Source organism: Oryctolagus cuniculus, chromosome 7, assembly GCF_964237555.1.
Source record: "Oryctolagus cuniculus chromosome 7, mOryCun1.1, whole genome shotgun sequence".
In the NCBI taxonomy this organism is placed as follows: domain Eukaryota; kingdom Metazoa; phylum Chordata; class Mammalia; order Lagomorpha; family Leporidae; genus Oryctolagus; species Oryctolagus cuniculus.
In genome coordinates, this window is record NC_091438.1 from 50,449,375 (window position 1) to 50,463,333 (window position 13,959).

At 44.9% G+C, this 13,959-nt stretch overlaps 1 protein-coding gene across 25 annotated transcripts in view; it reads left to right on the forward strand.

Moving 5' to 3' along the window:
• The first annotated feature begins 12,548 nt into the window (after positions 1-12,548).
• The window catches only part of PDE4DIP (phosphodiesterase 4D interacting protein), a 233,807-nt gene continuing 232,396 nt past the window's right edge, over positions 12,549-13,959 (forward strand). For 9 of the 25 annotated variants that reach the window (XR_011390490.1, XR_011390488.1, XM_008264566.4 and 6 more), the window contains exon 1: positions 12,551-12,854. Coding sequence is in view for 20 of the 25 variants with exons in the window: in XM_008264566.4 (XP_008262788.3) it covers positions 12,616-12,854 (239 nt within the window). In the remaining 5 variants the exon portion in view is untranslated. Of the gene's footprint in view, positions 12,855-13,959 lie in introns of all 25 variants that reach the window. The other 16 variants (XM_017345940.3, XM_017345945.3, XM_051857343.2 and 13 more) reach the window with 5 other exon arrangements.

The following is a 13,959-nucleotide window of genomic DNA, read 5'->3' on the forward strand; positions in this document are numbered from 1 at the left end:
TTTGCATTGCTCTGTCCTTTGGTGTCCCCATCTCTAGGACATGGATATTTTTGGCCTCTTGGGGATTTTATGAATATTAGATGAGAAAATTTAAGTGCAAGGTTTAATTTAACAAAAGAAGTGACACAAATGTAACAGGTTGAATGGGGTGCAGGTAACTAAAGACACAATAAATCTTGTTCATGTTAGACTTTAAGGGAAGTGAGCCTCATTAGGGTTAATGAAACACTAGAATCTCTTAACACAATGCTTTGCCTCTTTCAGGCCTCAGCCAAATAATGTTCAGCAGCACTCCCCCACACAGAATGTGCTGTTATGTTTCACCGGTGTTGAGATGAAGCCATCAGTCCTCCTTCAGCATGTTTCTCAAGAAACCATATTTCAGATTAAAAAATGAAAAGTCCTATGATTGGATCCACAACTAGTTTCAGTGTTTGGCTGTTTACTCCTGAGCCCCTGTGTCTAATTCCTGACTTGTTATTAGTCATGTCCTCCCAAATACAGCTTCCTCTTCTGAACTCCTTAAAAACACTGAAGTGCCTTCACTCTGGAAGATGGTAGCTCTTGACTGTCTGCTACCTCCTCATCCTATCAATAGACTGGACTTTTTCTCTCCTATATCCTCAAACCTGTCTTCCTTATTCTGATTTAGCACTGTTGACCAGGATCAGACTTTTGGTGACATATTTACCATTATTTATGAGGGTACTGCTTCAAAAAGTTTGTGGAAACTGGAATTTTTTTTAGTATAAAACTGGAATATTTTAGTATAAAATGTTTTGAAATCCATGCATAGCTTTTTTCATAATATGTATCCCAATGAACTTCTTGAAGACCCCCTTATATTAATAAAAATTACTCTTTACTAAGTTCTTTTTTTAAGTTCTTACTGTTAGTGCTTGCATTGATAGAAACACTGGTTTAATTAATCAAACAACACAGTAGAGATTGTTTAGCATTAAGTTTCCACTTTGTAGTTGGTAGAAAAGTTTCACAGCATTTTTTCCAAGGTCACATAGCTCTTGGTGATGGGAATAGGATTTGAGCTCAGGCTCAACTTCAAATACTGATTAATTATGTTAACTTTTACTCATAGGTGAAAGAGCATATGCTTTTCCTCTTTTTCTATTGTCCTTCAGCTATTAGGAGAAAACTACTATTTCATGAGAAGCTTTTGGGAGGAAGACCAATACCTACTGAATTAAGAGCAAATGAAAGATGAAAGACTGGAATAAATAAGAAAAAAAATGTGTCATTAACTGTGCTGAAGTATGAGAGAAAAAATACCCTATAGATATAATGTGTTCTAACTTCTCTTCCTCCCACTTATCAAGGATATACCTTCTAGCACAGTCTCAAATGATGATCATCCAGCCACTGCTGGAACAATTCCAGTAATAGATGTTAATGAGAAAAATATTCTAACTAAGGATGCTGGCATGTATATCAGAGAAGCAGAGAGAGAAGGAAGTGATAGGTGTGGACAGAGAGGCAGAGTTGGAGCAAGAGTCCCAACTTCTTTTCAATTCCTGGCTCCTGGCTCATCCCAAGGTCCATACACATTCTTGTTTCTTTATGATAAACCCCACAACAACAAATTAACTAATACAGGAATGCAGAGTCATCCTGGATCAACTCTTTCTTGGAACAGCATCCACATTCTAACTTAATTTTTTTCTCTTAAACACAGTAGATGAGTCTCGAATCCTCAGACACAATGAAATTATTATTTTAGAGAGAGAACAGTGGTCTTAGGTTGCTGAGCAGCCATCAAAAGAAACCTAGCGTTGTCTCTGCCTTAAACCACCCAATACTCAGCCCTTAGGAACTCTGGAATTGGAGTCATCTTTGCTTCTGGCTTGATCAGCATCAGCTTGCTCACACCCAGGTGTTGTCTTTGAGCCCCTGCTCTTTGGTCCTTTGAGCAATACAGCATTGTGCAATAATGGCTAACACTATGATTAGCACACTGAAAACCCTCAACTATTTTACATAGAATAAAAAAGACTCATTATTTGTTCAGAACATTAGAATTTAAAAAGCTCATTTATATCTTTTTCTGCTTACAATCTGAGGATGGTAAAATCCAAGAAACCCCAGAATTAGTAAATGTTGGAGAAGAAAAGTAACCATAAGCTTCGAATATAGTAACTGCCAGCAAATTCATGAAACTTATCAAAGAAATCAAGCAACGTACACATTTAACCAACTTTTATTGAACTGCTAAAACAGGGTAAGACATTCCACTACGGCAGAGTCAGAGGGTTGCAAATATTTTACAAATGAGATCAAAGGAAGCACCATTAATTCTTAAACAGTTTCCAAGTGCCTAATGATATGCTAGACGCTGAGTTAGGTAATGCGGATGAGCAAATAACAGTCCCAGCAAACAGTGGCCCGCATGCACCCTAGACCAAACCCTGTCTTTTAGAAGATGTCGGCAAGCCAACCGCAGCTCCTGTTTGAACTGTATGATTATGAACAAAGAATTTCTCAGACCGAGGTGGAGCTCTCTGCAGACAGAAAGAAGTTACTTTTATCTGGACTGATACTCAACCGTATGCACCAGGATGCTCGTGCTACTTATTAAAAGATTGAAATATTTTCTTACAAGAGTAAAAAGCTGTTGCAATCAACACCTCCTTTTTCAACCCCCACCTCCTACTCCGACAGTACAACGCTTAGTATCCTGCCCTCCGCCAGATTAGTCTCTGATTGGTCGTTTTCCATGCCGTTCATTTCAAAAGCTTCCCTTCCAGGTATAGCCATTGGCTACCTCTAGGGAATGCAAAACGGCCCGCCTTCCGGTCCCGGCGGGGCACCTTAGCCACGCCTCCAGGGCGGGGCGGGCGCCGGCCCGGGAACTCGGGAGAAGCGGTGCTTTGGTTGGGCTCAGTGACACCGCTGCTGCGCGGGGTTAAAGGCGGGTTGTTTTCACTCTTCGTCGCTGACTAAACCTTGCGTTGCGCGATCTGTGACGGCAGGACGAAGTCTTCTGTTTGTTCGTGATTTCGTGCCCAGCCCGTAGCTGCGTCATTCCCGCAGCAGGTCCAGTCAGTGGAGGGCGGATAGAGTTGGAGGAAAGGGGAAGAAGTGAACAAGGTGCGCATTGAAGTCGGGTGAAAGCCCTGTTTAGAATAATCACTGCTTCTCATAGCCGGTCTCCAATATGGAGCTACAGTGAAGCCTTGTAGAAGCAGCCGCCTCATGAAACTGCGTCTTTCATCGCCCTGGTTCTAGGTTTTGTCAGGAAAGCGGGGCAGTGTCCAGGCCCAGCTGGTGTATCGCATGGAGTTTGGGGTGGTGTGGGGTGAGAAGGAGTTGGGGTAGTTTTGATGGCACCTAAACTACTGTATTGAAAAAAAAAAAAGCAACGTATATCGTCTTTTAGTATCCTGCACCTGGAACCTAGCAAATCCTCAATTCATATTTTTGGAATAAATAACTGGATGAATTGTATGTCTCCTGGGGAGAGACACTACTCATTAGTTATACCAAGCACAATTCACCATGCTGTACTAGATGAAGACAATATCCATCAAAATCTGTCACCCGTTTCTTTCATTCCTCCAGTTATTCAACAAATATTTATTTATTGTTCAACAACAAGACCAATACTAAGCACAGACATTACACAGAAACGAACAACAGAAAAACACAGGATGTTTGCAGGTGGAGGTTGCCTTCTACAGGCATCTGTCTCTTGCATTACAATCCCCAACCCACCTCTACCACCTGCACTGCTTTCCCACCTCTCTGCCTGGAATAATAGACGCTCTGGGTGGGGAATTTTTTAAAATACGTGTACCTTGAGTATCCACGCAGATTGTCCGTCAGCCTGCAGCTCTACTCCCTCACCATTGGGTCTAAGGGGATTTCGTTGTTCCTAGCAGCTGTAACAATTTCCTGATCTCAGCTGCTATTGTCTCAACAGCTTCCACTGCTGCTTAGGTTCCTCTTGTAGTCCCCCAGTCCAGGTCACAGAGTGTTTCAGAAATTGTGAGCACGTTTGTCTCTGAGATTTTTCTTTGCAATCTTAAAGGTTGGATTTTTCAGTTATTTAATCTTTGGGGCCGTGCTATGGTGCATCAGGTTACTCCTCCGCTTGGCGCCAGCATCCCATATGGGCTCCAGACCTAGTTCCGGTTGCTCCTCTTCCAGTCCAGCTCTCTGCTGTGGCCTGGGAAAGCAGTAGAAGATGGCCCAAGTCTTTGGGCCCCTGCACCCACGTGGGAGACCGGGAGGAAGCACCTGGCACCTGGCTTCCAATCGGCACAGCTCTGGCCGTTGCAGCCATTTGGGGAGTGAACCAATGGAATGAAGACCTTTCTCTCTGTTTTTACCTCTGAAATAAGTAAATACAATCTTTTAAAAATTTTTTTGTTATCCTTTGTTAAAAAATTGTTAGCCAAACACACGTAGGTCTACCTGACAAAGAACTGAATCCAATTTGACAAAAATGTGGGGTACAAACTAAGTTGCTGGTAGTAATCTCTTTGGATGAATTCTTTAGCTTCCAAAGACAAAAGTTTTGTTCAGCAGCTCCTCAGAGTCCTCCTCCTCCCTCGCTGGCCCATCCTCTCAATCTTACTCTACCTGATGTGAGACCTTTTTCTCTCTTCTTTGTTAAATTCTGACAGACCGAAAGCTTTATGTGCCATTTCTTTAAAGAGGCCTTCATCAGTCCTCTTAGAAAGATACTTGAAGTCCTGTAGTTTTTTGTTTTTTGTTTTTTTTTTTTTTTACAGGCAGAGTGGACAGTGAGAGAGAGAGACAGAGAGAAAGGTCTTCCTTTGCCATTGGTTCACCCTCCAATGACCGCCACGGCCGGAGCGCTGCGCTGATCCGAAGCCAGGAGCCAGGTGCTTCTCTTGGTCTCCCATGGGGTGCAGGGCCCAAGCACTTGGGCCATCCTCCACTGCACTCCCGGGCCATAGCAGAGAGCTGGCCTGGAAGAGGGGCAACCGGGACAGAATCCGGCGCCCTGACCGGGACTAGAACCTGGTGTGCTGGCGCTGCTAGGCGGAGGATTAGCCTATTGAGCCGTGGCGCTGGCCCGAAGTCCTGTAGTTTTAGAAGCAGCTCACCCCTTTCAAAATCTGTTATTTATGAAACTTGTTACTTCTTGAGGATATTAAAATGGTAGGTTTGAGTTGAGATTTTAGGCAATCAAGTTGAAACAATCCTCTCTTCCTTTTTAATGGTCAGGTCAAATTAGGAAATAGACATAGGCGTCAAACAAAGAAATACTACTACTATCATTGCTGATCAAACTAAGTGGAGAACATAGATTTAGATCAGTGATGACCCCAATGTCTTGCTAATATCTCACAAGAGTTAGACAGACTTACCCAGATAGATGGAAAACAACAGGCCTTACCAAAGTGGCCAGACACACAATTTACTGCAAAGCAAACAAAACAAAATGTACCTCTTTTGAGACCAGCACTTTCTCATAAACACTTGTCTACACTGGCAGACTTCTCGAATTCTCAGTGAAGAAGGGAACTAGGTTCAGCCCAAAACAGAGGAAGACCGACACCCTACCAGGCATCTTACCAACTTTGTCTCCAACAGACAGCTCCAGTGGCTGTGATGATGTAAAAAACCTTCAACTGTCCTCTCTCTGCCAGCCTTCGGTGGTAAGATTTTTTTTTAAGAGTTTAAAAAATTTATTTATATATATGAAAGGTAGAGTTATAGACAGTGAGAGGGAGAGACAGAGATAAAGGGCTTCCTTCCGTTGGTTCACTCCTCAAATGGCTGCAATGGCTAGAGCTGCACTGATCCGAAACCAGGAGCCAAGAGCCAGGAGCCAGGAGCCAGGAGCTTCTTCTGGGTCTCCCATGTGGGTGCAGGGGCCCAGGGACTTGGGCCATCTTCTACTGCTTTCCCAGGCCACAGCAGAGAGCTGGATTGCAAGAGGAGCAGCCAGGACTAGAACCAGCGCCCATGTGGGATGCCAGCACCGCAGGCAGAGGATTAACCTACTGCGCCACGGTGCTGGTCAACTGGTAAGAGGTTTTATCGCAATACACGCAATGCAATTTCTGTGCAGGATTTTTTAAAAAAGATTTATTTACTTAATTGAAAGTCAGAGTTACACAGAGACAGGAGAAGCAGAGAGAGAGAAAGGTCTTCCATCCACTGGTTCACTTCCCAATTGGCCGCGAAGGCCCGAGCTGCGCTGATCCGAAGCCAGGAGCCAGAAGCCAGGAGCTTCTTCTGGGTCTTCCATGCGGGTGCAGGGGCCCAAGGACTTGGGCCATCTTCCACTGCTTTCCCAGGCCATAGCAGAGAGCTGAATTGGAATGGAACAGCTGGGTCTCGAACTGGCACCTATATGGGAATCCGCTGCTTCAGGCCAGGGTGTTAACCCGCTGCGCCACAGCACCAGCCCCTCAGGATTTGACTTGTGTAAATTTTTCATGATGCAATGCTTTCTTAGGTAGTTTCCTCATTCTGTGTTAATTATACTCCAAGAATATGACAAAGTTCCTGTTCTAAAATAAAATTATTGGATATTTATATTTCTTTGTGTATAAGATGTGTATTTTTATTGGTGTCTATTTTTTATTGCCTTTTCTAAAATTATTGAAGCTGTGTTTTGGCTTTTGGTAAGTTTTATGTTGCTACTTGATTTTGTTCAACATGCTTTATGAATTGCTTCTGATAAAATTTGAAAATATTGATAGGACAGAGACCCAACAGAACTTCAAAAATGCTTCAAGACTCTGGGAAATAGATATTTTGCATGATGGATGATGCTTGAGTGCTCTCAGACATTCTTATAACATTTGCATATTTTTTTAAAAAGATTTTATTTATTTATTTGAAAGAGTTACACACAGAGAGAAGGAAAGGCAGAGAGAGAGAGAGAGAGAGAGAGAGAGAGAGAGAGGTCTTCCATTTGCTGGTTCACTCCCCAATTGGTCACAACTGCTGGAGCTGCGCCAGTCCAAAGCCAGGAGCCAGGAGCTTCCTTCGGGTCTCCCATGTGGGTTCAGGGGCCCAAGGACTTGGGCCATCTTCTACCGCTTTCCCAGGCCATAGCAGAGAGCTGGATTGGAAGTGGAGCAGCTGGGACTCGAACCAGCGCCCATATGGGATGCTGGCATTGCAGCCAGTGGCTTTCCCGGCTATGCCACAGTGCCGGCCCCAAAATTTGCATAATTTTTAAACAACTTTTTTTTCCGTGAAGGAGAAAGATCATTTACCACAAAAAATACCAGAAGCATTTTGTTTTTAGATTTGCCTTTGTAACAATTATAACTTTGTAACTGTTGAAATTTATTTCTAATGGAATTTTCTGGAGATTTTGGTTCGGTATGGGAGGATGCTAGTGTAGACAAAAAATTTTCTGTAAAATGAAAGAGGGAGCATTGCCAACCTATAGAATAAAAAGTACTATAAAAGAATACTATGATCTCTTTGTATATACCATATGTGAACAAATTGGATAAACTAGATGAATGGGCAAATTCCAAGAAAGACATAAGCTAGCTAAATTGTTTCAGAAAACAATAGGAAATCTGAATAAACCTATATCCCATACCAAGTAAAGCAATTGAATTAGTCATAATAATTATCTGAAAAAACTTTCAACAAAGAAGATCCCAGGTCCAGATGACTTAATTTGTGAATTCCACCGAATTTTATGGAACACTCATCCTCCTTAAACTCTTCCAAAAGAAAGAAAAAAGGAAAAGGAAAGAGAGAACATCTCCCTACTTATTCTATGGGGCTAGTATTACCCTGGTACCAAAATCACAAAAACTTTAAGAAATGAAAAAGACAGACTAATATACCTTATGAATGTAGATTTTAAAATCCTCAACAAAATAACAGCAAACTTGTCCAGCAACACATAAAAATGACTATAAATTATGATCAAGTGGGCTTATCGTAGGAATACAAGGTTGGTTTAACATATGAAAACTAATGCAATAAACCATATTAATATAATAAAGAACAAAACCCACAGGATCATCTCCATAAATGCAGGAAAAGTGTTTGAGAAAATCTAACATCTTTTTTTCTGTTAAAAAAATTAGCTAGGACCAGAAGGGAACTTCCTAACCCTGATAAGAGGCAGCCATAAGTAACCCACAGCTAATACCATACTTAAAGATGAATGACTGAAAGATTTTTCTCTAAAATCAGGAATAAGCCAGCACTGCGGCTCACTTGGCTAATCCTCCGCCTGCGGCGCCGGCACACCAGGTTCTAGTCCCGGTCGGGGCGCCGGATTCTGTCCCGGTTGCTCCTCTGCCAGTCCAGCTCTCTGCTGTGGCCCGGGAAGGCAGTGGAGGATGGCCCAAATACTTGGGCCCCTGCACCTGCATGGGAGACTAGGAGGAAGCACCTGGCTCCTGGCTTCATATTGGTGCAGCGCACTGGCCGTAGTGGCCATGGGGGTGGTGGTGGTGGTGGTGGTGGTGGTGGTGGTGGTGAACCAACGGAAGACCTTTCTCTCTCTTTGTCTCTCTCTCACTGTCTAACTCTGCCTGTCAAAACAAACAAACGAACAAAAAAAAAATCAGGAATAAGACTATTTCTACTCAACATTATTTAGGAACTTAGGCCAATATCTTAATGGGAAAATTTGTTGTTGGATTATTGAATTCCTTCCCTGTAGGTCTCCCCTCTCTAGGAGTTTGCCCTTAATGTCAACCACTTTGTCATTCCTTAACCTTGTCTTCTTCTCAGCACAAAAATACTCTTACTTCTCAGCACAAAAATACTATTATCTTTTTACTTGATCTTTATTCTTTTGCACCTATTTTTGAAAATTCCTTCGGAGAAAAACCCCAGGTTGAATGCTGATGCTCATGTATGTACCCTGAAGGATCACAGATGTGAGTCCCAGCTGCTTTGGCTGCTCTTCAGGCCCTTCTGAGTGGTATTCACAGATACCAGGTCACTTAGAAAGTTCATGGAAAATTTGAATTAAAATATAACTTTATTTTGGTGTAACAAAGTTGACATCCAGATAGTTTTTTGCATTATGCACATTTGCATGCACTTTTAAAGAATGCTTGTATACACAGATTTCAAAATTTTTGCACCAAAATAAAATTCTAAAATTATTTTTGAGAGGTAGAGAGAGAGAGAGACAGATCGAGAACTCCCATCTGTTTCATCTGTTTGTTCAATTCCCAGATGCCTACAGTGGCTGGTGTTAGGTTGGGCTGAAGCCAGGAATCAGAAATGTAATCCAGGTCTCCCAGGTGGGGGGCAGGAACCCAATTACTCCAGACATCACCTGTTGCTTCAGCGTCTGCAACCAGGGGAAGCTGGAGTGGCTAATCAAACTCAGGCACTCTGATGTGGGATGCAGGGTTGTGACTGCTAGGTTATATGTTTACTCTTTGATTGCTTTTAATTACATTTTCCATAAAGCTTTTGAAGTATCTTCATATATACACTTTATATATACCTCATATATATATATATTTTATTCATTCTACCCACCTATCATGGAAAAGTTAGTTTGGTTCATACCCTTCTATCTTGGCTGAAATTGGAAGTGTTCATACTTTTTAGATTTCGGTTTGGCAGTAGTTTCACCAAACTGTTTATTTGCCTCAACTACCAAAGTTGACATATACTTTTGAAGTTATGGAATCCTGTTCCTTTTAATTTGTGTACTTGATAAAATCTGCTACCTCTCTGTGGGCAAAGCCGAAGTCTATGTCTCTGACATTTAACACAACAATAAAGATTTAGGTAATTTGTAAATCTACAGTCATCCTGTCATGGAGGTTATTCCTCAGGCATGTGAATATTTGGATAAGCCATGTGAATCTGAGAGTCTAGCCCTGTCACTCAGGGCCATTGTGTATGGTTGTACAGGCTCCAAAGGTGCCATTTATATAAAGTAAATGAAATAGTGCCCTTTGGAGTTGTGCCATGTGGTGGCCTTGATGCTACAGCTTTTTGATCATAGAAATTTCGGAGAAAAAAAACACTTGGGGCAACTGATCTAACACTGCCTACCTATGCCTGGCAGGACATTCACCAGCACTTCTGAGAGAATGGCTTTGGTTAAGAAATACAATTAAAAGCCTGATTGCAGAAAAGTAGGAGGTAAATAATGAATGAGAAGTCAGCAAGCAATGATATTAAATGAATACGATGAGCTAATTAGGTGTGAAAGAGAATGAAGAGATATAGGGGTAATTAGAGAGGGAAAGATTTTATTTATACCTCAGAATATTGAAGCATGTTTGTGGGCTGGCCAATGAGCTAACTGACAAGGAGAGAAAAGTATAAAAATAAGAAGATACAGAATTTCCAGTTAGAGGTGACATAATAAATAGCCCAGACAAGATAGATGGAAAAGGATAAAGGCATAGATTAAGTTAGGAAAATTGAAGAAAAGAATGATGAGCTATCTAATAATTTCATATTCTGGAGCCTGCTTAACTCATGATGGGGATGACCACTTAAACACAGTAATGAGGGCTGGTATTGTGGCCTAGGGCGTTAAGCCACCAACTGCGACACCCGGCATCCATGGGTGCTGGTTCATATCCTAGTGCGTTCTGGCTACTCCACTTCTGATCTTGCTCTCTCCTAACGCACCTAGGAAAGCAGAGAAGACGGCCCAAGTGTTTGAGTCCCTGCACCTGTGTGGGAGATCCGAATGAGGCTCCTGGCTTTGGCCTGATCCTTTCTAAATCAATGGATGGAAGTTCTCTATCTCTCCATCTCTCCCTCTCTCTCTGGAACTCTGACTTTTGAATAAATAAATACGTCTTTAAAAAATACAGTAAAGGAAGTGGAATTGGAAACTGGATTGTTGTGCTTGAGCGAGTGCAAACAGAGGAGCACCACACGTTGATAAAATTTGACAGTCCTTTATTGCCAGTGGTAGAGGGTAGGCTCACGCCCTAAAGAACTCTTGACCCCAAAGCTCAAAGAAACAGGGTTTATAAAGGCAAAAACCACAAGGGAGGGGGAATACATAGTGGCTAGGATTTGGGGGAATGCAGGGTTACTAGGGTCAAGGTGACCTAAGGCCTATGCGAAACTAATATCAGTTACAATCTTGACAATAGACAAATTACAATCTTAACATTAATCCAAGTGCAGCCTGTTTTTAAGCTTCAGCAATCATGCTAGGGAGTTTCTATGCTCACTGTCTAAGTTTTAGTTTTAGATCATAATTTCAGACCCATGGTGGGAGGGTGCACTAAAATGAAGTCCCTACTGTCAAAGGTGTCACTACAGGATCTCATGTGCTGGGTGGATGATAGAGCTGGGGTTAACAAGCAGAGGACTGAGCAGCAGGTTTGAGGAAGAATGAGTTGGAGTCAGTGCAGCTGTGTTCACACTGATTCAATCAACAGTAATGGTTATTGCCTGTGAGCCTTGAGATTCACGCACCCAAGCACCAGGATATATATATATATATTGATAGGCAGAGTGGACAGTGAGAGAGAGAGACAGAGAGAAAGGTCTTCCTTTGCCGTTGGTTCACTCTCCAATGGCCGCCGCGGCCAGCGCGCTGCGGCCAGCACACCGCGCTGATCTGATGGCAGGAGCCAGGAGCCAGGTGCTTTTCCTGGTCTCCCATGGGGTGCAGGGCCCAAGCACCTGGGCCATCCTCCACTGCACTCCCTGGCCACAGCAGAGAGCTGGCCTGGAAGAGGGGCAACCGGGACAGAATCCGGCGCCCCGACAGGGACTAGAATCCGGTGCCCCGGACCGGGACTAGAACCTGGGGTGCCGGCGCCGCAGGCGGAGGATTAGCCTAGTGAGCCACGGTGCCGGCTCGCACCAGGATAAACCTTGCTGCTCTCAGGCCTGATGCTGTGTGGAAAACAGGGTAGCAGTAGCAGCATTCTGCTTTGCTGGAAATGTACCAGTCTCCCTTCCTCAAAGACACACATGGAACATAAGAAACAGGTTTTCAGAATGCACATTCAGTGGAAGATTTATTTGACCTCTGAACCTTTTTTGCTTAAAAGAGAAAACACGCATTCAGCTTGATGGCAGTGGCTACCAAGCTATACATATTCGAGATTTTCATGAAAAACGACGAGAAAGCCCCAACTGAAAGGAAAATTGAGATGGTTTAGGAGAAAGCTAATTAAAAGAACAACTGAAAGGAAGGAATTCTAGAAGAAAAAGCGGGGAAAGAGAAAAGATGCTAACGACCTGGAGTGGTGATTTTGAGAAGTGTGCTCAGAGAGCAAGAGAGGGGTGGCTGGGGAAAGGTGGAGGGCAGATCTCAAAAAATGCTGAGGGAAGGGGTGAAGAAAAACAAACTCATCCGAGGTCAGCAATTGAGAAAGGTGACACGGGACAGACAGAAAGGAAAAAAAAAAAAAATGGACAGGGTTCTGGGAAGGACAAGCTCTCCAGGTTCAGGTTCCGGCTGCAGAGAGAATGGGAGGCGACAGAGGCTGAAGGGCAGCGGCGGCGCGGGAGAGGGACCAAAGCCAGAACTGTGCGGAGCAGGTGGCCGCGCGGCCGCTGAGGAAGCCGGGGCCGCGCGGGCCCTGCGCACGACTGTGCCAGCCTAGGCGGATGCTGTTCCACAGCCGGAGAGCGCGCTCGGTGGTCGGGGAAGATCGCAGGAAAACAAGCAGGGACGGCAACGAGGCCATGAAGAGGACCGACTGCGGGTCCTGCTGCCACCGCCGATGCCACTGCGGTGGCCGCTGCCGCGCATCCCGCCGGGCTTACCGCGCGCCTTACTGGTCCGGGGACGCCACGCGCGCGCCACAATCCCCGCGGCAGACCCCTAGCCGGGAAAGGCGGCGCCCGGAGCCCGCCGGGAGCTGGGCGGCGGCGGCCGAGGAGGAGGAAGAGGAGGCAGCTGCGGCGGCCGCGCCCTGCATGAGGTGAGGGCACCGCCCGGCCCTGCCCCCGGAGCCTGAGAGGCTGCGGACCGCTCCGGCCGCGGCGCTGGCGCGCGATGTGCTGAGGGCTGGGGCGCGGGGGCTGGAGGGTCGGCGCCGAGAGACACTGCTCCGAGAAGGTCGGAGGGCCGGTGGCCCGGTGGGAGGAGCAGGTCAGCTGCGAGCTGCCTGGAAATGAGGGGGTGGCGCTGAATTGTCCCGGACTAAAGCTCGGGAAATCCAATGGGCGTGCCAAGGTGTATGCGTGAGGTGGAGACAGCCGCTCTGTGGCTGGAGGTGAGGTTGAAAGCTGTGTCTGTCGGGTGGAGCTAAAGGAGAGACGAACAGGACGCCAGGTCCTGCGAGGATGGAGACGTTAGGGACGGCCACAGAAGAGCAGGGCTCAGGAGTGTGCGCAGGGGCAGGAGCGCGCGCAGGGGCAGGAGCGCGCTCTGCTTTCTCTTGGATCTCAGGGTCAGTGGACATGGGCAGTCGGGTGGGACTGGGGTGGCCCTGTCTTCTTCCAGGGCTCTCTCCTGTGCAGGGCTGGAGCCCTGCTAGTTGGCTGGAAGAAGACAAGCGCCACCTAAATCTCATGCCTCCGCTAGGGCCTGGAAGACCCGACAGATCAGGCCCGGTTACTTATCGTGCTGGCGCAGTAAGATGAAAGGCTGTCATACAGACGATTTTTCAGAAGACAGCCAAACCTGTCCTTGGCTTAACCTTTTACGCTTTTTCTTTTATTGGAAGCCGATATTTAATAAAACAAAACACACGGCAATGGTGCTTTCAGTCTCTGAGTTGCCATCGACCAAACTGGGATCCTAAAAAAGTAACCTCGCTTCTGGAGGCTTCGGTTGCCTATGTATGAAAGGGGGATTTGTATGAAAAGAGAACTGATTATAGAACTAAATGTTCACTGGGTCTGTACTCTGTTCATTGGTCTGAACTCTGCTGTGTTTGTGAACTAGGAAGTATAGTCTGTTTGAAGACAGATTTATTCGTCACACTATTGTTTGTGTGAGAAAATGGAGTCAGACATTCAGTTAACAGGGCTTAAAGGAATCACATTCTATAAAGGAATTCATAATAAATTACTGCTTTTAAG